Source organism: Bubalus kerabau, chromosome 5, assembly GCF_029407905.1.
Source record: "Bubalus kerabau isolate K-KA32 ecotype Philippines breed swamp buffalo chromosome 5, PCC_UOA_SB_1v2, whole genome shotgun sequence".
NCBI classification, from domain to species: Eukaryota; Metazoa; Chordata; class Mammalia; order Artiodactyla; family Bovidae; genus Bubalus; species Bubalus kerabau.
Window position 1 is genome coordinate 112,601,606 of NC_073628.1, and position 24,414 is coordinate 112,626,019.

A 24,414-nucleotide genomic window follows, 5' to 3' on the forward strand; every position below is an offset into this window, starting at 1 on the left:
ACAAGCAGTGGTTTTAGAACTGTAAATGATTTTTCTTATTATTGAATGAAGGACCCAATATATTTCTCTCCCTGCTTTGTACTCACCCGTGGTCAAACACCCTGACCTGTATTGAGAATTCAGACCCGCTCAGTGTGTATGCATGTGTGTGTGTGTGTATATGTGTGTGTACGCACATGTTTTTAGGGGGTAGGACTCCTTGAGAGAGCTTACATCTAGGCAAACAGAATTTTGGAGGTTAAATACACATTATTTATTTCCCCATTTTATCCATTCATTTCAAATCAATGAAAAAACTAGTTGTTTGGGTCTAGCTGCTGATATTTGTAATTTACTTATTTTGAGCATCTCATTTGTTTATTTGCTCACTCAGCATATGGTGACTTTTAGTAACTTGAGAGTGAGAAACTTGAGCGAGAATAAGAAGACCTATATCATGCAAAGCCATGGCATTTCCTCTGAACGCTTCCTACAGCAGGACAATTGATTTCTCCTTTCTCCCAATGGCTAACGTGAAGTGAATTTGGGGTATTGTCCTTTCAAATCCCAAATGATTGAAATAAGAAAAGAATACAGTATATATGTGGCAAAACAAACAAACAAACAAACAAAGCGAGGCAAGTGGTCCCTAAAAGAGTGGTGTGGGTTTATTAGGCAGTAAGCAAGTCTGTTCACAACACATGTGTGAGTATGTGTATGTGAGTGTGTGTGTGTGTGAGAGAGAGAGAGAGAATACATACAGAAGAGAGTGCTCCAAAACAGTATTGATTGTTGGCTATTGATTGTGTAGGCTGCGGCTGCTGGAAGAGAAAGCGGGAGATGTTTACGGGGGAAACCAAGAGTAGCATCTGTCCCCTGTGCCTCAGTGAGGTGGGGAGGTTTTCAGGAGGGAGGAGGGGACAGGCAGTAGGTGGAGAGATGCACCGAACTTATTAGCTTTGACATCATCATTGTCTTTAAATGAAACAAACAAGAAGATAATTATAGGCAGAGAGGAAGGGAGAGAAGGGGAGCAGGAGGGACTGGAGAGCACAGGTCCCCTGAAGGATATGCTCTTTTTCTCATTCTCTTTTCCATCTTCCCAGGGACCCACAAGACTCCCAGAAGGTGAAGTCAAGGGCTCTCAGACTCCTAAGGTTATTAGGGCACCAGACTGGCAGTCCAGAGGAGAACTTTACGGAGACTTGCAACACACCAACAAGTTGGAAGGGGATTAAAAACAACCTTCAGCACTCACCAACCCCAGAGCTGAGGGAAACATTCTGACCTGCACAGGCAGACTGGAGGCTGGATGGGGAGCTGGCTGAGGAGGACATCTGGAAGTGAAGGCTAAGTACCAGCTGGCATTTTTTGTGCCCCCTAGATTCTTTTTTTTGCCTTTTTAGATAGTAAGCATCAAATTCTGTGTCTCTGTATACCAGTTTTTCTAGCAATTTGTTGGAAGGTGAGTGTATTTGAGGTTAAAGACGACAAAGAAAAGGTAACTCCTAGGGAAGGAAGGGGGATAAAGAGAAGAACATTGGAGGCTAATATTCTTTTTAATAACTTCAGGTAGTGAGTGGTATGTGTGTGCACAAATGTGTATTTGAGAAGATTTGGCTCCTGCCCACGTGTCCCCCTCCTAGTATCAACGAGGGGAGGAGCTATTGAAGAAGGGGGAAAAAAAAGAAAAAGAAAGAAACCTGAGCTCTCTGGAAGAAATTCAAAGGAACCCAGAGAAATGGACTTCATTCTTCAAGGACTGAACTAGAGCAAGGAGAGAGAGAGAGAGAGAGAGGTCAAGGGAGAGGTTGAGGGACATATATAGGGAGAGGTTGAGGGACAGAGGCTACGCGGTCACAGCACCCAGCTCAGGCAGCCAGGAGAGGTGCTCTTTGGGGGTTGCTTGAAAAGTCTGGTCCCTGAACAAAACAATTTGCCAGGGGACAGCGAATCCACAGCTAGCTGTCTCCTCCTCTTAACCCCATCACCCCTGTGTGGTACCCAGAAGCTGACTTCTGGTTCTGTATAAAGAGCCGGGGGGAGGTATGATGTGCTTCAAGATTCTGAGGGTAAGCCTGGTAGTTCTGGCGGGGTGGGCGCTCAGTACTGTCAGCTCGGAGCTGGGCTGGACGCGCAAGAGATCCTTGGCCCAAAGAGGACACCTGAGACAGGTGCTGTCGGAAGGAGATCACTGTTGGCTGGGGGCCAAGGTTCGAAGACCCAGAGTTGCTCCTCAGCATCACCTCTTTGGGGTCTATCCCAGCCTGTCTGGGGACTACCTGAGGCCCTACCCTGCAGGAGATCAGGGAAGGGACCATGCAGCATGCAGTGAGCCAGATGCCGAGGGAATGGCTGTGAGCTCTGTGCCCCCAGACCCAACTGCAAGTGCAAGAATGAGGAGTGAGGCTGAGCGGCCAGCCGCTCCGTGGGGAGGGGACAGTCCTATTGGGCAGTCGGAGCTACTGGGAGATGATGACACTTATCTTGGCGATGGAGGATCCAAGGAGCCTCTAGGTGAGGCTGGGACTCTAGAAGGCACAGCCTCGGCTGCCACCATGATCACCACCTTCCCATGCCCAGGGGAATCCGGACCAGAGACCCAAAGGAAGGGCCGGACCAAGACCAGGCGTCGGCGCCAGGTGGTGAAGGGACAGGCAGGAGGCCTGTGGGGAGACCCCAAGTTTGCGCCCCAGCACTTCCAGCCGTGGCCTAAGCATCTCCTCAAGCCTAGGGTCCGAACTGGCCCAACAGAGAGTGGCATCCGGAATGGTGGAGGGGACCCCTCCTGGGAAGCAGAGACCGTGAGCCCCCGAGGAAGACTGCCTGTCTTGTACTTCTCTGGGAGGCGGGAGCCGCTGCTGCTGCGTCCAGAAGTGCTGGCTGACATTCCCCGGGAGGCGTTCACAGTGGAAGCCTGGGTGAGACCAGAGGGAGGACAGAACAGCCCAGCCATCATCGCAGGTAATCACCCACTCCTGGGCTTTCCGTAGTCCGCGGGGTAGGGCTGGCTTCTGGTTTTGGTGAGGTTAGACATCGGGGGCAAGGAGGGGAAAGGGGCAGAGCAGAAGAGCCAGGGAGGGCTAGCCGGGCAGAGGGGGGGAAGGGCCTCTATTCATCTGCGCAGCAGAATCCCAGACATCATCTGCATTAATGACTCTATAACCACAAGAGCATTTGTCCCTTGTATTGATCTCGTGTGCTGCTATACATTGTGCTGGCACTTAGGAGACCTCCAGCTCACTCTCTCATCCCTCTTTAAAGGGGAAGATCTCTGGTTCTTTGTCAGTGGGGAAGAGGTGTCACACTCCATTTCTTATAGTCCAGTGTGAGAAACCCAGGCAACTTTGAGACAACATGAAAGTGTACAGACCTGGGCAGTGAGTCATGCCTGGGCTGGACTAGGTAGCGGGGAAACAAAGCTGCCAGGTACATAGCCAATGGGTCCTGGTTGGTTTCCTTTTCTTCGAGTAGCCCTGGAATGTAGCAGAACGCTACTACCTTGACCAGGTCCTGGAGTCCCCTTTGTTTTGTCCTAAAAATCATGTGTCCAGCCTGGGACTAGCAAGGTCTACTGGAAAAGATGGGCACTTACAAGTCAGGACCCTGGTTTCTAACCCGGGCTGTTGTAAAAGGGACCAGAAATGCACCTTGTATAATTCTATGGTCTTCATCAGGAACAGTGTTTGGGAACACTCTCCACATTTATTTTACAGTATACCCGGAATTTGGCTTTCATGGAAAGTCACCCAGAAGGACAAAGAAAAGAGTAGGATTAGGAATAACTGTCTCCCTTGCCTCCATGGGGGTGGGGGGCAGTTGGGGGATATTGGTTTCAAGCAGGGAGTGGGTAAGGGATTAGAAGTGATACATGATCATTCAGTGTCTCTTTATCCCTTCAGAGCCCCCACCCCAGGACAGAACCTCACACAAACCTAGGTACATAGTAGAACCATTTTCATCTTATTAATCTGGATTGTACACAACACCCTTTGATGCTTGCCAGTCCCATGACATGGATGGGAAAACCAAAGTTGTGAGAGGTGTGCCTGGGGCAGACGGGGAGCGGAACTCCAGAACCCCTGAAGGGCTTGACAGCTCTCAATATTAAAGACTTCTCAGGCTGGTGGGTGCCTGCAAATAAATTTTAGACCAGAGAAAGAAATCTGGAAGGAGGGAGCCTCTTGCGATGGTGTGTTGCTGGAACATCCCTTCCGGACACGCTGTCTTCCCCCCTCTTTGGCTGTAATTTCTCTTTTGGAAGCTGGGATTCCCAGACACTGAGCACTCTAGACTCTTGTGGTTTTGCTTGATTTTATTTTGGGGTGGGAAAGGGGGTGAGGGGAGAGGATAGAGAAGGGGCTGGGCTGGATGATAGGTTGGGGCAGAGAAAGAGTAGAAGGAAATCCTTATTCTGAGGCCAAATGGAAGAAATAATGAGATGATTATCTGATCGGAGTTGGCAGCTTCACAGTTTTTCCCAGATGACATCTTCTTGCTGCCTAATCTCGCTTCCTAGTACCCATCTGCCAGGGAAACTGTGCTTGCCGTCTAGACCACGACTCCACTTACCCCTCCTCTGGCAGTAGCAGCACAGGGGCCTGGGATCAGTTCCCTGGCTCTGAAGAATCGGAGAAAGATCCAGCAGGAATATAGGAGGGAGGCTCTAAGAAACCAGTGGTCTGAGTTGTTAAAATTCAGACCTGAGGCAACAGTTTCTGGACAGTGGGTACCTGACCCCTGTTCCTGAACTTTCTGCATCCTTCTGTTCTCATTCTCTGAGGAGAGGAGAACAGGGTCAGGATTTGGTTCCAGTTATAGGGCTCCTGTCTATGGGGTCGCACAGAGTCGGGCACGACTGAAGTGACTTAGCAGTAGCGGTAGCAGCATAGGGCTTCCTAAGTGGATCAGTGGGTAAAAGAATCTGCCTGCAATGCTGGAGACTCAGGAGAAGCGTGTTCAATCCCTGGGTTGGGAAGATCCCCTGGAGGAGGGCATGGCAACCCACTCCAGTATTCTTGCCTAGAGAATCCCATGAACAGAGGAGCCTGGCAGGCTACAGTCCATAGGGTCACAAAGAGTCAGGCAAGACTGAAGCGACTGAGCATGCACCTACACAGCTTTCCTTAATGTACCAGCCCTCCCCCGCCAGCCCATACCTCTCCCTCCCATGCCCACCTTCACTGCCGCCCCCTGCCCCCCCACCTTGCCACAGCACATACTCAACTCCTTCTCCAAGGTGCCCATCTGAGCCCTTGCCACCTCCCTAAGCATGTAAAACTAGGCAGGAAATCTTTCGCAGACAGTCTAGCCTCAGGTTTCTTTCTCTTCAAATCAAAGCATTCCCGGAGCTGTGCTGGCATGTCCCCTGTAGGTCCACACCGGAAAGACGGAGAGCAGAGAATACTCGGGTCTGTCTCGTCTCCACCTCCCACCCTGTATCTTTGTTCAGATTTGTGCACCTCAGAAAATATTCAGAAAAGATTTAGGGTAAAAGTTTGGGAGAGATAGGGGCTGAGAACCCAGCCTTCGTTCTTCAGGATTCTAGCAACTGGGTTCCCAGGACATAGGCATCCTTGTCGACTCGCTGTGGTCAGCTCCATATGCTTTCCCTGGGGCCCCCTGGGCTGAGAACCACGAAGGGCCAAGGGTAGTCACCCCCAGGAATAAAAGTCTCCGATTTGCTCATCTATTCACTCTTAGCAACAGATCAGCCCATCTTCCCTCTCTGACCCTAGCCCTGGTCCTTTTAGCCGGTACCTGCCTGTTCCTGGGATGGTTGGCCTTCAGCTGTTGCAGAATGACCACAGCTGAACTGTGCTCCTGAGGTAAATACAATTCAACCACGGGAGTTCTGCTGCCCCACTGAGGATAACCCAAGATGATACAACACTTGGCTCCCACACTCTTCTAACAGCTCTCAAACCTCAGGTTCTACCTACTTAACCTAGGCCCAATTTTCTCCATCTACCAAACTTGGGGCATTTTCTCCTCAGCAGAGATATCAAGGGATTCCGTTGCCCTAGCCGTGGTAGAGGAACCATCCCCCACCCCACCCCCAGAGACCGGAGGCCTCGGAGAATACTTCCTACACAGAGCACTAGGTGGCAGTGTTGCTTCGTGCACAGGAGAGTAGGCGGTGCCTTGGAAGCCAAGTAGTGGGGAATGCAGTCTGGTTTCTTGGAGGACTGTCCCTTTCCGGGCCTCTGGGAGGTATTTGATCATCCCCTCCCAGAGCGTGTTGGTAGGCATCCCTGAGGGTCGACTTCATACAAGTCTCTTTGCAGGGCCCATGTGAAAGGGCTCAAGTGGCATTCTTTGGGTTATGACTAACAGGCACTTGTGACAAATGTAAAGAAAACAAAATCAACTCAAGTTACCTCCCTCCCCTCCCACCCCTAACTCCCACATGCTTCCAAAATAGGAAGTTTTTGGATTCCGGGTGGATTGCTGGAATACTTTCATTTAGGGCTGAGAGGACAGTGTGGGCCTCACAGGCTGTAGGTGTTTAGCTTCTCTCTGGCCCCTGGAGGGGGAGCGATGGTGCTGGGCCGCCCGCAGCTTAGATCTTCTGAAGTTGCCAATCTCCTGTAGCTCTGACGTCCGGCAAGCAGGAAAGGACTGTGTATGGCTGCTCCAGTGTCAGGGCCTCCATAAAGGTCACTGCTCAGGGGCCTGGCAGTTCAGGGATTTGTGGCCGCTGAGGAGTAGCCTGGGGTCAGCAGCCCATTTGGACGGGCTTTTGGAACTCAGCTGTGGACATAAGTCAAATGCTGTCCTATCCTGGTGTGAAATCTTTAAGCGCCAGCAACCCAGCCCTGAAACCATCCTGTTTCCCTCCTTCTCAACTTCCTTTCCTCTCCTTCCACCCCAACACACACAGAAGAGGAACTTCTAATGGGTTCCTCCTCACCCGTAATTGATTTCAAATGTTCCCTGGAGTTGCCCAGCTGACTAACCACCTGCAACTCCAAGTGGCCGGAGACTGAGTCAGTAAGTCCATGGCAGGAGTGGAGCCCAAGCCCACGCTTCTTCATTCAACAAATATTTACTGAGTGCTTTGCCATGTAAAGCAGGGCAAGGCTCTGTGGGGGAATACAAAGATGTCTAAGAAACTGTCCCTGACTTGAAGATGAGTTTTCCTTCTCTGAGGATCCAGGTTGAGGTAGAGATCCCAGGGCAGAATTTGGGAGTCAGACCTGGAATCAGATTCCATCTGACACTTATCAGTGCTGGGATCTGTGGCAATCCATTCAACTTTTCTGAGCTTTGGTTTCCTCACTTGGCGAAATGGGAAAATGTCGCAAAGAGTTGTTATAGTGTTTAAAGAAGTCATGTATGTAAAGTGCCCAACACAGACTTGACTGTAAAATTCATTTATGAAGTGGTATAACAGCAGGAGGTGATCATTGCTAACAGCAGTGTATTAGCCTACTCATCTTTGGTGCTAACCTGTCAACCTGTAATCTTTTCTTAGGTAGGGTATTAATTTCTTAAGAATTTAACTTACTCATTTGTCCAGCAGGAATGGTGGTAAATAGGGTTGGTTTTTTTTTGCAAGATGGTCTCAAGATGATAGAGAACACTATTGAGTCAGTGCCTTGAAAAGACCTTTTTTTTTGTTTTTGTTTTTTGATCCTTTTTTTTTTTTTAGCCTGGGCTATACTCTTGCCTGGAAAATCCCATGGATGGAGGAGCCTGGTGGGGTCGCTGAGGGTCGGACACAACTGAGTGACTTCACTTTCACTTTTCACTTTCATGCATTGGAGAAGGAAATGGCAACCCACTCTAGTGTTCTTGCCTGGAGAATCCCAGGGATGGGGGAGCCTGGTGGGCTGCCGTCTATGGGGTCGCACAGAGTTGGACATGACTGAAGTGACCTATATACTATTTAATACATTGGACAGTGGTCCAAGGCTTTTTTGGAGCATGCACCCTTTTGGGAATATGATGGAAGCTCTGCTCACTTTTTAGCAATATGCCCATGTTACATATTTCATGTACGTTTCAAAGGTCTCTGGATTTCCTGGTAGGAAGGTCAGCATTTGCTGACCTTGTTTAAGGCATATGGATAGCTTTTGTTTTGAACGACCCCAGAGAAATGAGATTTCACAGGACACTGTAACATCCCCTTCTCTCAGTAAGGGAGTAGCAGCCCCGGGGTGAGGAGGTTTATTGATGTGGGGTGTGGAGCTTTGCAGAAGGCAGATTGACACACGGAAGTATCCACAGAGTTGTAAAGAGAATTTAAAAGGAAGGCCACGTGTGCTGCCTCCCCTAGTATCCAGCAGGGCTCAGTGACATGTGAAGCACCACGTCCATACCTTTCCCAGGGCTCCTGTGAAGATAAGGTTTCCGTTACCCTCCTCCTCAGCTGCCTCTTCCTATACTGCATTGGTGATCAAGGTCAGAGTGTTTGCCCTCGTGGAACCCTGAGGAATTGCCCATTTTATTCTCACTTAGTTCTGCTCCTTGATCTTGCCCCAGACATGCGGTGAAGTCATAGTAACCCTGCGTGAAAGAACTGTGGACACGAGGTTGTTGGTCTCTGGGGGTGGGTATGCCCACTGTGATGGGAATGAGATCCATGAGTCTGCTTGTGTGGGCAAGCCATGTGCCCTGATGGTTGTCAGTTAGCATGTGTGTACAGAAGAGTCTGTCCTGTGGAGGTGTGGCCCTCCAGAAGAGAGGCATTGTCTGGTTTTAGAAGGAAAACAGATGGTCAGTCTGCCCCCTCCTTTCACAGCTCCCTGACCCTTGTCCATGGAATCTTCCGGATTCCCTGTGTGGAAAAGATCTCCTCCACTGCTCAGTCTCCACAGTCCTTGACCTGTGACTTCCTGGGGTGCACATTGCTCCCTGCTGCCGTGGTTCTATACAGGTCTTGTTTTTATTTACTGAAAGTTCCCCAGGAGCCAAATGCGTGTCTGATTCACTTTTGTCGTCCCTAAGTACCTAGCACAGTGTTAGACTGTCAGCTATGTTTGTAGAATGGATAAAGTAGAAAGTTAGGTTGCCGATGCCCACTAGGAATGAGAAAAGGGTGAGAGAAACTTTCTGTAACTCGAGGCTCTTTGTGGGGAACCAGGGCAGTGACTTTCAGATAGAGGTGTCTCAGTGGTTTCTGAGGGGAACTGTTGGACATGGGGCTTCCTGCCCACCAGCAAGACGGGCAGCCCCTCTCTTACCTGTTTCATATGAAAAAAGAGTTTCTGCTGTGCTTAGCCACTCAGTCGTGTCTGACTTTTGAGACCCGGTGTGAGCCACAGGCCTTGCGTAGCCTGCCAGGCTCCTCTGTCCATGGGGATTCTCCAGGCAAGAACACTGGAGTGGGTTGCCATGCCCTCCTCCAGGGGATCTTCCCAATCCAGGGATCGAACCTAGGTCTCTCTCATTGCAGGCAGATTCTTTACCATCTAGCCACCAGGGAAGCCCGCCCTCCCACCCCCACCCCCCAAAAGTGTTTAATTGCTTCTAAAAAGTTTAAACCCTGTAACTCTAGAGCAGAAGTTGGTGTACTCTGGCCCATGGGCCACATCTTATCCAAAGCAAATGTCTGTTTTTATAAAGAAAGTTTTATTAGAACCCAGCCACACCCAATTGGTTATGTGTTCTCTGGGGCTGCTCCTACTTTGAATGGCAGAGTATTTGCAACAGAGAAGATATTGCCCACAAAGCCTAAAATACGTACTGTGTGGCCCTTTGTAGAAAGTTTGCTGACTCCTGCCCTCGCGTTTGCTTCTCAAACTTCAATGTGCATAGAGATCCCCTGCAATTCTTCTCAAAATGATCTCACTGCTATAGGAATACACCTTGCCGCAGAGAATGCAATGAGAATGCCAAGTACAGCGCATTTCCTTTCCGAAGGACCAGAGGCGCTGCACTAGGAATTGGTCACCGCGTGTGCACTAAGGCCGGATGCCTTGGTGCAGCAGGGATAAAGGAAAACCAGTTTCTGAGAGATTCAGGACTCCTCTGACAGCTGACTCTGCCTTGAGGATTCATGAGGGCCTTGCAGATCATGCTTTAGACCGTAGAGCAGTTTACAATGCTTTCACCCGATCTTTCTCCTCTCTTTCCTTCCCTCGAGGTCAGACCTGCATCATGGACTGATGGCTCTCCTGGCCTTTTCGGGCTTCTTCCCTGTTTTATCTCCTGGTCATCTCTCCTAATAAAGTCCATGTATATTGAACTCCATCTTGACATCTGCTTCTTTCACTAATGCAACTAACTAACACAGGGTCTGGGGGAACCTGAGGTTCTGCATTTCTAACAGGCTCCTCGGTGCTGCTGCTACTAGTGTGTGGACCATGACTTAAGACTTAAGTGGACACGTGAGTCTCGAGAAGTATCAGCAAAAAAGTGCCTTTTTCTTTAAAGGCACAAGAATTTAGTAAATAATTTAGACTTTGTAGGTTGCACAGTCTCCATTGAAACTATTCTGTTCCTAGAATGTGCAAGCAGCTATAAGCAATATGTAAATGAATGAGTAGAGCTGTGTTTCAATAAAACTTTATTTACGAAGACAAGTGGCAGATCTGATTTTGGCTGGGGGCCATAGTTTGCCAGCCCCTGGTATCCAGCACTCTTCCTGCATGCTGTGCGTCTTCCACAATCCTCTTTTGCTTTGCTTCCTAGTTCTACACTATCCAGGGTAATGCCTACAGACAGACTGACAGTATCAGGGTAGGGAAACTCCTTTTATTCAAGTAAACACAAAACTTCCCAGAAATTTCCTGCAAAAAAACAAATCCTGATGGTTTGTGGATATAAACATTCCAGATGGAGTTTGTATTTATTTAGAGCTGACCCTTGAACAGTGTGAGTTTGAGCTGCTGAATCTGAGGATGTGGACCCAGATATGGAGGAGATGGGAGTACAGAGGGCTGACTATAAGTTGCACATGGATTTTTGAATGCATGGAGTGTTGGTGACCCTAACCCTTGCATTGTGCAACGCCAACTATATTTTCTTTTTATTTTTTCTTTTAATGACATTTTGAGATAAAACTTTTATACTGTAAAGTTCACCTGTTCAAACTACAATTCATGTTTTTTAGAATATTTACAGAGTCGTGCAACTATCACTACAAGCCAATTTTAGAACATTTTCATTCTACCCAAAAGAAACACCTTACTCATTACTAGTCACTCCTCATTTCCTTCCCCTTCTTCCCAAATATACAATAACTAGTCAGTTCAGTTGCTCAGTCATGTCCGACTCTCTGCTACCCCATGAATCGCAGCACGCCAGGCTTACCTGTCCATCACCAACTCCCGGAGTTCCCCCAGACTCACGTCCATCGAGTCAGTGATGCCACCCAGCCATCTCATCCTCTGTAGTCCCCTTCTCCTCCTGCCCCCAATCCCTCCCAGCATCAGAGTCTTTTCCAATGAGTCAACTCTTTGCATGAGGTGGCCAAAGTACTGGAGTTTCAGCTTTAGCATCGTTCCTTCCAAAGAACACCCAGGACTGATTGCCTTTAGAATGGACTGGTTGGATCTCCTTGCAGTCCAAGGGACTCTCAAGAGTCTTCTCCAACACCACAGTTCAAAAGCATCAATTCTTCAGTGCTCAGCCTTCTTCACAGTCCAACTCTCACATCCATACATGATCACTGGAAAAACCATAGCCTTGACTAGACTGACCTTTGTTGTCAAAGTAATGTCTCTGCTTTTCAATATGCTGCCTAGGTTGGTCATAACTTTCCTTGCAAGGAGTAAGCACCTTTTAATTTCATGGCTGCAATCACCATCTACAGTGATTTTGGAGCCCCCAAAATAAAGTCTGACACTGTTTCCCCATCTATTTCCCATGAAGTGATGGGACCAGATGCCATGATCTTAGTTTTCTGAATGTTGCAACCACTATTTTCTGTCTCTGTAGATTTGGCTACTCTGGTCATTCCATGTAATACAGTAAGTACCCTACATATGAACCTTTAACTTGAGAACTTCAAAGATGCGAACTTGTGTTTGCATGTCTAATCATGTAAGTTAGTTCACATGCCTGGCATATTTTTCAAGGTATTGTGCTGTGAGATTAAAAATGTTCTATTTTTTGTGTGTGTTTGTTTTTTATGTATTATTTGTGTGAAAAGTATTCCATATCTATACAGTACAGTACTATACAGCTGATTGTATCTGGTACCTAGGCTAACTTTGTTGGACTTATATGAACAAATTGGATTTGTGAACTCTCAGAAGGGAACTCATTCACATGTAGCAGGCTTACTCTGTGTGGTCTTTTGAATCTGGTTTCTTTCACTTGAGGTTTGCTTTGTTTTAGTATGTATCAGAGCTTCATTCCTTTTTATTGCTGAATACTATTCCTTGTATATGTCCTATTCTGTTTATTCATTCTGCAATTGATGGACATTTTAGTGGCTTCCACTTTGGGGCTATTACAAATAGTGCTGCTATGGACACTGCACAAGCAGACTTATATTTTTATTTCTGCTGGGTAGGCACCTAAGAGTGGGATTGTATATCGTAACTCTGTGTTAAACATTTTGAAGCACTGACAGACTGTTTTCCAAAGTGGCTACACCATTTTGCACTCCTCAGCAATGCATGAGAGTTTGGTTTTATATTTTTGACCCACTGAAATGAAAAGGGCTTCTCTGGGCTCGTTGAAGGCTAGGGCTTGGCCACTGCTTACATCTGGAAGCACCTGGGTAGTCTTTGAGGAATGTGCTGATGTTTTGTACAATGAATGAACACTTGGACCTCTGCACTGAGACCTCTGCAATCACAAGAAGGTCTTACTGGTTGAGAAGGAAATTATCGTCAAGCTCCTTCCTTCAGCCACTTAAGGGCATCCTAAGAGGGCCCTTTCTTCCCTGAACCTAACTCTGCCTGACGGGAGTTTCCCTTCAGCCTGAACTGCATTACTTTCTATGGCTTTCCACCCACATAAGCCCAGAATGATACGCTCATGGGGAACACTCAGGTCCTCAAAAGTCACAGTGCCTCAGATTCTGATGCAGCAGCACCTTCAGGAAGCAAAAAAGAGAAACAGAAGGGAGGAGGGAAAATAAAGGCCATAGAGTTCTGCTAACATGACCTGAACTTTTCCCTGGATTCCAGCTCAGGTGCTCAGGCATCGCCATCTCCCTGTGGCCCACACTATTCAGGGCCTGCGTCTGACTCCCAAGGGGTTGGGATGCTGAAGTCACCCAGGTGTCTGGGGTACAGGTCAGGAAAGGAGACTCACTTCCGGTGGTAGCACAGAGGGGCTTTCTCTGAGCATGACTGTGTGATTGTCCTCATCACATTGCAGGTGTGTTGCTTGACACCGCTCCCTGCCCTTCCTGTCTTCATCCCCTTCTTCAGTTACTGCCTCCCTTCATGGCATCCACAGTCTCAGGGTGACAGTGTAGTCAGGAGGAGCCTTGGCCAATCCACGTGCCACCATCTGCTTCTCTCGTCTCTTCGCCTGTTGGTTGTATATTCTCTCCATCCTTAGAGATGAGATGGAAACCCACAGGCACTCTCAGTGTAGTTCTTGGGTGGAGTACAGGTTGTCAGGTGGAAATATTCAGGAGTAATAGGGGTGCAGCTGGAAAGTAGGCATCATCTTTGGCAGCCCAAGTAAATTCACCCGTTTGCCCTTCACTGGCAACACTTTGCTCACCTTCTGCTCCCTCCTCCATGCTCTGCTTTATCGTTCCTCTGGAGCTGCCCATCTGAGTCATTTGGGATGTGTGTGCCAGGTGGCTTGGCTTCTTCCTGTTCCCATCCTAGCCCATGCCTTGAGGAGGCAAAATAAATAGGAGTGGAAGGTGGCACGTTAGTTTGTATTCTGAGCCTGTATACCCTGACTGTCCCTTAGCTTTGGTTCCTGCTGCCATAAACAAGTACATCAATTCCATGCTTCTGTGTTCTGAGGGTCAGTTACTCTGGATGCTCATCAGATTCCTTCCTGCTCACATCATACACCCCATGACCCTGGCACCTTCTAGAAAACACATCTCTATGTGAAGTTTGTGTCCCAAAAATAACATCCCCTCCTTCTCATGTTCATTACCTGCCTTAAAATAAACCTGTGCTTTGAATTTTTTTAAAAAAGAGAGCATCCAGGAAATAAAGCCCAGTAGGCAAACAAAAACATCCCAATTCTCTTTACGAGTCAGAAGTGAGTCGTGGAGAAAAGTGGTCCTGCCCAAATATACAGTACGGTCATCGGAACCCAACATTTCAGAGCATTTTGAAGTTGAAACGTTGCCATGGCAATGCTTGGGATATCAAGACCAGTAATCATGGCTCATTTCTGGAGTAGAAGTCCAGTGGCTGATCAGAGAGGAAGTCACAGAGCTTAAAAGTTAATCAATCAGTTAGTGAGTCATCCTTCAAGCAGTGACTCAGCATTTGCTGACTTTCATACAACTTGTTGCCCTGCATTTTGGACAGGTTAGAAAATAAATATACTTTTTTTGGGTTCTATTTATTATTTTATCCATTCATCCAACATTTATTGAGTTCCTCTTAGGTGAAGTATTAGACATTTAGTCATGTGTTGGGGGAATCAAGAGAGCAAGGCAGAGGCCATACCTGGAAGATTCTCTCTGTCTGGTGGGAGCTGACCTGTAATTAGACCATTGCAGCTTGGCCTCTGGGAGATCCCAGTCCTATCTCGATGAGACCAAGAATTCCTCGAGGCTAGAAAGGGAGACCCAGTAACTGGAGAGACTGAAGGAGGCCTGAAGGCAGCAGAATTGGGGAAAAGAGAAAAAGATGAATTTGCCAAAGTGTCAGATGGTACAGAGCCACCCAATACGAGATCAGGCCTGAACTGGGCTCATTGGATGCAGCTGTTAGAAAATCATCAGGGACTTTAGAGAGAGCAGTTTCACTCTGGAGTCGGGGGTTCAGAGGGGACTCCACATTACAGCAGGTGGAGTTATGAGTGAGATGTGAGACTATGAAGACCCAGAACAGGGTCCAGCACAATCTGCTCAGAAACTGGCCATGAGGGGAAGGGACAGAGGTCTGAAGTAGACACAGGGGTGTAGAGGGAATTTTTTAAGGTAAGAGAGAGCCAACGTCCTGTAATAAAGCACTAGTCATATAAAACAGAAGACAGCATAACACACAGGGAGGTGATACAAGATGGATCCCGGAAATGGAGAGCATGCCCATGCAAGCTCCAGTGTTTCAAGAAATTATTGAAAGGATTTTTATTTGACAAATACTTATGTAGTATTTACTCAACAGCACATGTAACTGTGGTCACTTTGAAAATGTTAACTCATGAACTCAGAACAACTCAAGGAAGTGGATGGAGAAGCTGTAGCACAGAGAGGAATAGGATGACACACAGCTGCTCGTGCAGCATCGAGATTTGAACCTGAGGGCTCTGTCCCTCGGAGAAGGCAGTGGCACCCCACTCCAGTACTCTTGCCTGGGGAATCCTATGGATGGAGGAGCCTGGTGGGCTTCAGTCCATGGGGTCACTAAGAGTCGGACACGACTGAGTGATTTCACTTTCACTTTTCACTTTTATGCATTGGAGAAGGAAATGGCAACCCACTCCAGTGTTCTTGCCTGGAGAGTCCCAGGGATGGGGGAGCCTGTGGGCTGCTGTCTGTGGGGTCACACAGAGTCAGATATGACTGAAGTGACTTAGCAGCAGCAGCTCTGTCCCTAGGATGAAAGTGAAGGTGAAAGTGTTAGTTGCTCAGTCACATCCAACTCTTTGCAACTTATGCACTGTAGATCATCAGGTTCCTCTGCCCATGAGATTCTCCGGGCAAAAATAGTAGAGCGGGTTGCCATTCCCTTCTCCAGGGGATCTTCCTGACTCAGGGATCAGACCCAGGTCTCCCAAATTGCAGGCTGATTCTTTACCATCTGAGCTACCAGGGAAGCCCACGAAACTACTCCCCAAACCCACACTCACCAAACTTACTTCAAGTCACTCCCTGGGATTTTAGTTAATATGACACCTTTTCTAGAAAACCTTCCTTGGCCTCACTGATATAGATTTGTTCTCCAATGAATACTGATATCCTGTTGTTACTGTTGCTTAGTTGCTAAGTTGTGCCTGACTCTTTTGCGACCCCGTGGACCCTGTCAGGTTCCTGTCTGTAGGATTCTCCGGGCCAGAATCCTGGAGTGGGTTGTCATCTCCTTCTCCAGGGCATCTTCCTGATCCAGGGACTGAACACATGGTCTCCTACATTGCAGGTGGATTCTTTACTATTGAGTCACCTGGGAAGCCCCTGATATCCTGCACTAAGCCTTATCAAAACATTTAGGTCAACTTACTGTAATTTCCATCTTACGTTTTAATCATTCAACAGATACTCTTTGAGTTCCTACTGTGTGCCAGGCCCTGTGCTGGGGACTATTAGACAGACATGGCCCTACTGCCATATTTCTCTTTTAGGCTAGCTCTGCTCCTGGGCTACTGGAGGTCAAGGCTGTGGTTTGTTCATTAGACCTAGTGCAGCGATAGCAAATGAAACGGATAAATATTTGATAAGAGGATGAATTAATGAGTGAACAAACAGAAGGCACGATTTAGTCTTACAAACTGTGACGTGAATTTTTCTACTTGGAAGTAGGCACAGGTAACCTTTACATCCTATTGATTTGGAAAGTGACTAATATGTCTGAAATTCACTCAAAAATAACTAGAAGGGATGATTAACCTTATCTTCCACCTCAAATTCCTTTTCCTCAACCCCCCTCAATACATCTTTATTTGATAAATATTGACTGGAAACTAGTCTCCTAGAAGAATTGGATATAGTTAAAACTTGATTTAACTATGATCATTTTTGACCTTTCAGATATTATCTGTTCTATTTATTTGCTTCTTCCGGTTTGTATGCATTGTCTCTTTTATGCTCACATTATTCCTTGTGGAAGAGGGAGAAGGCAGTGTTTGTAGAAAAAAATCTTGCCAATCCAGAAAAGAGGTCAACAGTGGTCTAGAAACTTTCCTTAGTTTCCAAGTCTCTCCTGCCTTTGCTTCTGTGGTCTTCTCAAAATCTGGAGTTATTACAAAGTTTGGGGGGTAGGGGTGGGGAGGTGAAATTCTTTTAACATAAGATACTTACAGGTCTGAACACACCTGATCTCATCTGATAAAACACTTAGAGGAAGTACATAGCTCGATTTGCTTTTTAATCCGTTCACTCACCTACTAATTTATTTATTCAACAGGACTCTACTGAGCACAGAGTGTATGACAGGACTACCTGCTCTTAAGGAGTTTATAATACAATGGAAGACATAAGCCCTATACCTGTTAAAATGATAATATTAACTCTGAGGGACCTCCCTGGTGGTCCAGGAGCTAAGGCACCGTGCTCTCAATGCAGGAGGCCCGGGTTTGATCCCTGGTCAGGGAACTAGATCCTACATGCCACAACTAAAAGATCCTGCAGGCTGCAATAAAGATCAAAGACCCTGCATGACCCAGCTAAGACCTAGCACAGTCAATTAAATAAATAAATAAGAAAATAGTATGTAGCAAAGTAATGGATAATAATATTGAGTGCTTATTGTGTGTTAAGCACTGTTTTCATTGTTTTACATGTGTGAATTAATTTAATCCTCCCTCAAACCCTGTAAATTAGGTATCACTATTATCTCCATTTCATGGATGAGGAAAATGGGAGAGGATTGCTCTAGGCTGTAGAGTTATTAAGTTTGGCTGGTCTGGTGGATCTCACTCCACAATCTGCTCTATTAACTTCAGTTGAGTTCAGTTACTCAGTCATGTCCAACTCTTTGCGAACCTATGGACTGCAGCATGCCAGGCTTCCCTGTCCATCACCAACACCAGGAGCTTGCTCAAACACGTCCATTGAGTTGGTGATGCCATCTAACTATCTCATCCTCTGTCATCCCCTTCTCCTCCTGCCTTCAATCTTTTCCAGCATCAGGATCTAATCCAATGAGTCAGTTCTTTGCAACAGGTAGCCAAAGTATTGGAGTTTCAGCTTCAGCATCAGTCCTTCCAATGAATATTCAGGACTGATTTCCTTTAGGATGGACTGGTTGGATCTCCTTGCAGTCCAAGGGACTCTCAAGAGTCTTCTCCAACACCACAGTTCAAAAGCATCAGTTCTTTGCTGCTCAGCTTTCTTTATGCTCCAATTCTCATATCCATACACAACTACTGGACAAACTATGGCTTTGGTTAGACAGACCTTTGTCAGTAAAGTAATGTCTCTGCTTTTTAATATGCTGTCTAGGTTGGTCCTAGCTTTTCTTCCAAGGAGCAAGCGTCTTTTAATTTCATGGCTGCAGTCACCAACTGCAGTGATTTTGGAACCCAAGAAAATAAAATCTGTCACTGTTTCCACTTTTCCCCCATCTATTTGCCGTGAAACAATGGGACCGGATGTCCTGATTTTCATTTTCTTGAATGTTGAGTTTTAAGTCAGCTTTTTCACTCTCCTCTTTCATCAAGAGGCTCTTTAGTTCCTCTTCGTTGTCTGCCATAAGGGCAGTGTCCTCTGCATATCTGAGATTATTTATATTTCTCCCAGCAATCTTGATTTCAGCTTGTGCTTCTTCCAGTGCAGCATTTCACATGATGTACTCTGCATATCAGTTAAACAAGCAGGGTGACAATATACAGCCTTGACGTTCAGTTCAGTCACTCAGTTGTGTCCATGTCTTTGCAAACCCATGGACTGAAGCACGCCAGACCTCCCTGTCCATCACCGACTCCTGGAGTTTACCCAAACTCATGTCCATTGAGTTGGTGATGCCATCCAACCATCTCATCCTCTGTCATCCTCTTCTCCCCTACCTTCAATCTTTCCCAGCATCAAGGTCTTTTCAAATGAGTCAGTTCTTCTCATCAGGTGGCCCAGTTTTGAAACAGTCCATTGTTTCATGTCTGATTCTAACTGCTGCTTCTTGACCTGCACACAGGTTTCTCAGGAGGCAGGTAAGGTGGTCTGGCATTCCCATCTCTTGAAGAATTTTCCACAGTTTGTTGTGATCCACACAGTCAAAGACTTAAGCGTAGTTAATGAAGCAGAAGTAGTTGATTTTCTGGAACTCTCTTGCTTTTTCTATGATCCAATTATGTTGGCAATTCGAGCTCTAGTTCCTCTGCCTTTTCTAAATCTAGTTTGAACATCTGAAAGTTCATGGTTCACATACTATTGAAGGCTAGCTTGGAGAATTTTGAGCATTACTTTGCTAGCATGTGAGATGAGTGCAATTGTGCAGTAGTTCGAACATTCTTTGGCATTGCCTTTCTTTGGGATTGGAATGAAAACTGACCTTTTGCAGTCCTGTGGCAAGTGCTGAGTTTTACAAATTTGCTCACATATTATGTGCAGCACTTTGACAGCATCATCTTTTAGGATTTGAAATACTTCGGCTGGAATTCCCTCACCTCCACTAGCTTTGTTTGTAGTGATGCTTCCTAAGGCCCACTTGACTTCCCACTCCAGGATGTCTGGCTCTAGGTGAGTGATTACACCATCGTGGTTATCTGGGTCATGAAGATCTTTTTTGTCTAGTTCTTCTGTATATTCTTGCCACTTCTTAGTATCTTCTGCTTCTGTTAGGTCCCTACCATTTCTGTCCTTTATTGAACACATCTTTATATGAAATGTTCCCTGGTGTCTCTAATTTTCTTGACGAGATCTCTAGTCTTTCCCTTTCTATTGTTTTCCTCTATTTCTTTGCATTGATCACTTAGCAAGGCTTTCTTATCTCTCCTTGCTATTCTTTGGAACTCTGCATTCAGATGGTTATATCTTTCCTTTTCTCCTTTGCCTTTTGTGACTCGTCTTTCCTGAGCTATTTTTAAGGCCTCCTCAGACAACCATTTTGCCTTTTTGCATTTCTTTTTCTTGGGGATGGTTTTGATCACTACCTCCTGTACAATGTCATGAACCTCCATCCACAGTTCTTCTGGCACTCTATCAAATCTAATCCCTTGAATGTATTTTTCACTTTCACTGTATAGTTGTAAGGGATTTGATTTAGGTCATACCTGAATGGTCTAGCAGTGTTCCCTAGTTTCTTCCATTTCAGTCTGAATTTGGTATTAAGGAGTTCATGATCTGAGCCAGAGTCAACTCCCAGTCTTGTTTTTGCTGACTGTATAGAGCTTCTCTATCTTCAACTGCAAGGAATACAATCAACCTGATTTCAGTATTGACCCTCTGGTGATGTCCACCTCTTGATGCAGAGCCATCTCTTGTGTTTTTGGAAGAGGGTGTTTGCTATGGCTAGTGTGTTCTCATGGCAAAACTCTGTTAGTCTTACCCTGCTTCATTTTGTACTCCAAGGCCAAACTTGCCTGTTACACCAGACATGTCTTGACTTCCTACTTTTGCATTCCAGTCCCCTATGATGATAAGGACATCTTTTTCTTGTGTTAGTTCTAGAAGGTCTTGTAGGTCATCATAGAACTGTTCAACTTCTTTGGCATTAGTGGTTGGGGCATAGATTTGGATTATTGTGATATTGAATGATTTGCCCTGGAAATGAACAAAGATCATTCTGTCATTTTTGAGACTGCACCTAAATACTGCATTTCAGACTCTTTTGTTGATTATGAGGGCTACTCTATTTTCTAAGGGATTCTTGCCCACAGTAGTAGATATAATGGTCATCTGAATTAAATTCGCCCATTCCAGTCCATTTTAGATCACTGATTCCTAAAATGTTGAGGTTCACTGTTGCCATCTCCTGTTTGACCACTTCCAGTTTACCTTGATTCATGGGCTTAACATTCCAGGTTCCCATGCAATATTGTTCTTTACAGCATCGCACTTTACTTCCATCACCAGTCACATCCACAACTGGGCATTGGTTTTACTTTGGCTCAGCCTCTTCATTCTTTCTGTAGCTATTTCTCCACTCTTCTCCAGTAGCATATTGGGCACCTCCCGACCTGAGGCATTCATCTTTCAGTGTCATATCTTTTTGCCTTTAGATTAACCCACTACCCTTACCTTCCCAGTGAGATTTATTCTTTCATATGTGTTCTTGTTATTAATTAGCATCATTTCTTTTCAGCTTGAAGAAGTCCTTTTAACGTTTCTTGTAAGCCTTGTTTAGTGGTGATGAACTCTTTTATCATTTGCTTTTCTGAAAAGCAATTTATTCTTTCCTTCTCAATATTAATTTTGCTGATAATATTAACTTTGGAGATTCTTCATATACACACTAAGATCTGAGCAGCTCTGGTCTAGAGCTGGCCTTGTCTTTGTGCACTTTTAGCCTGGTTCAGCAAGTAGAAAATAGTACCTCTTTTAAAGGTAGAAAGTAGTAGTGCTTTTCATTTAATTCCTCATGTCCACTCTCACCCTCATCCATAACAATAATAATAACTTTGAGATTAGCTAACATTTAGTGATGCTTTGATTGAAGGCAGGAGAAGAAGGGGACAACAGAGGGTGAAATGGTTGGATGGTATCACCAACTCAATGGACATGAGTTTGGGTAAACTCTGGGAGTTGGTGATGGACAGGGAGGCCTGGTCCATGGGGCTGCAGTCCATGGGGCTGCAGTCCATGGAGTGCTGCAGTCCATGGGGTCACAAAGAGTCGGACACAACTGAGTGACTGAAGTGAATTGAGTGACGCTTTGTGTCAGGCAACTTGTTAACTACTTTCCATGGATGCTATGTATGGGTCACCTCTTCTGAGGATGTGCATGCCTTTGGATTTTTGTCCTTCATCTTATCATTCTGTGTTTCTGTGCTCTCCTCTCCCTGCTAATCTGCCTCATTCACCCACCCTATGCATGCATGGCCTACAGAAAGCCTGGGACATTCTCATTCTGGTTGCTATCATTGTAAGGCGTGACTAAAATGAAGAGTGGACTGTAAAGAGGTTTAAATTTTTTTCTGGGAAGATGTTAGTGAAATATTCTCAGGAGGTTCCCCCCTCCCCCACCCTGTAAAAACTTGAACTCATAGTTAAAAAGTGAGCCTAATCATATCTTGAAGGAAAGTCATCTATAACAGCTGAAAAATACCTCCCTGGGCTTTTTTTCACTTTCTCCAGCTGACACAATCCTGCTCTCTGCCAGGTTGCATGGGTTTTGATGGATGGCCTCTCTCCTCCTCCCCTTTGTTCCTTTTTGTTCCCTGCATGCTCTCCCTGGGTGGGGCGGTAAGGTATTGGGTAAGTAGTTCTGCAGAAGGCAGCAAATAGTTGTGCAGAGAAGCCATAGGCATAACTTCCTGAGAAAGAACCTTGCCTTGTACCAGGTTGATTTATAATCATGACCTAACCCGGCCCTATTTGTTGCTCATTTTCCTCCTGAAATCAAACTTGCACCACACAGCATGTTTTTCCAGTTACCAGAACTGATGACACTGTGCGTGACTTCTTTCTTTTACTGAACCTCACCTTCCTGGAAGCCAATGGGCTTTCCAAGAGAAGCAGAACTCTCACTCCCGACTCTAACCCTCCCAGAAGTACAGAGGAGAACTCAGCTGTGGTAGTTACTGGAACTGAGATTCTGCAGCCATTTCTGTGCCAAGGACAGCATTTTTACCTGGACTTTTTCTTCTTCCACCTTGACCTGTAGTTAAGTGATCTCCTCTATGAGACTCTGTCATAGGTAAATGACAGAGCAAGTCAGATGCAATTGCAGGGTGAGTGGGCAGCCCTACTCCCTACCCAACCATTGTCCCCTCTCCCCAAGAATGGTGGGATATCCTCCTTCCCCAAGTTAAGATTCTAATGACTTAGTTTGACTTTCAGAGAAGGTAGAAGGTAGGAACTAAAACTTGTTCCTCCCTTGACCCTTTGCAAATTCACAGGTGTCTAAGACAGGATCTTCTTCTCAAGGAACGTTCAAATTGCTTGGTTGAATAAAGCAAATGTAATAGCTGCAGTACTATGAGGGTCAGCAAACTGCTACAGAAAACTGCTTTGATTAAAGTATGGCCAAGCAAGGATTGGAGAAGGCAATGGCAACCCACTCCGGTACTCTTGCCTGGAAAATCCCATGGACGGAGGAGCCTGGTGGGCTGCAGTCCATGGGGTTGCTAAGAGTCGGACACGACTGAGCGACTTCACTTTCACTTTTCACTTTCATGCGTTGGAGAAGGAAATGGCAACCCACTCCAGTGTTCTTGCCTGGAGAATCCCAGGGATGGGGGAGCCTGGTGGGCTGCCGTCTATGGGGTCGCACAGAGTCGGACATGACTGAAGCGACTTAGCAGCAAGCAAGGATTCATGTACAAAGTGAAGTTTAGGTTAATTTTGAAGGGCACACCTGTAGATGGGACCCACTTCAGACAAAGGGAGCTCTCTAGCATTATTTAGGGAGTTTAGACTGTATTTGATGTTGGTTTTAGGAAAGTGGCATGTTGACTGGAGAGCAGGATTTTAATTGGGGAGTGTACAAGAATGAAGTCTCAATGCATCTTTCTCAGCATTGCGCCTACATAGCCTCTCAGACAGGGACATATTTTTGGCTTTGCCTTTATTTCAACACTCTGAAACTGAAGTTCACATAATGTTCTTGAAACGCAGACACTTTTCTGCTTTGAGGAAGAAAAGGGTATGAACTGCTCCTTTCCCCCTTTTGTTATTATCGTAAAATCAGAATGCCAAGGACAGGTTGATTCCTGACAGTTCTCACTTCATATTGACCTTTATAAGTCCTGGGGTGGATACAGTCCCCCTCATTGTGATGCCAAGAGCACTGTTGGAGCGTAACTCCCTCTTTCTGGTCTTGTGTTCAGGGGAGTCTATTCTGGCAAAACCGCCTGACAGAAGCTTCTAGTTAGGGGAGCAAGGTGAGATTTCTGATGGAAAGGTAGGTGAGCAGTCAGAACTGTGTGATTGCATTGTTTGAGAGCAACTCTTACCTGGACCATCTTGCTTCCTGTCTCTGATGAGAACTCTTCCTCCACCAGTTACAATCCTAGTGGGGAAACCAAGAAGAAGGAGGAAATGCAGATGGAAGCCACAGGTTTGCAGGAGAGCTTTCAGTTGAGTATTCATATTAGCTCCCTTCCCACTTTCTCCAGCCTTTAGTCACTGTCCTGGCTTTGGGATACGAAGTTCTCCCTTTCTCTCAGCGTCCTCTAGAATTCATTACTGAGTGTCATGTATCACAGAAAACCCCGAAGGACCACCCAGATGTTTTACGATATGTCAGCAAGGCAGCCTGTCAGTTCAGATACTGGACAACCTGGAGATATTAACTGAGTATTCTCACCTCCAAACTATTTCCAGGTGTAAATGTCAGCTTATACATTTTTTTTTTTTTTTGAAAATCAGATCCCAGACAGTTTTAAAGAAATGGTCTGAAAATTTGTTAATGTTATACTCACCAGCTTTTTTGCTCTTCATGCTCCAAAAGAGCAACTAACCACTTATTTACTTATTTATTTTAGTATTTGAAATGTTTTAGTGCAGTGGACTAGGAGAAGGCAATGGTAACCCACTCCAGTACTCTTGCCTGGCAAATCCCATGGACAGAG

At 46.0% G+C, this 24,414-nt stretch overlaps 1 protein-coding gene across 1 annotated transcript in view; it reads left to right on the forward strand.

Moving 5' to 3' along the window:
* The first annotated feature begins 2,027 nt into the window (after positions 1 to 2,027).
* PAPPA2 (pappalysin 2) overlaps positions 2,028 to 24,414 on the forward strand; it is a 320,885-nt gene continuing 298,498 nt past the window's right edge. Inside the window, exon 1 of the mRNA XM_055582744.1 lies at positions 2,028 to 2,943. Coding sequence (XP_055438719.1) covers positions 2,028 to 2,943 — 916 coding nt within the window. The remainder of the gene's footprint in view (positions 2,944 to 24,414) is intronic.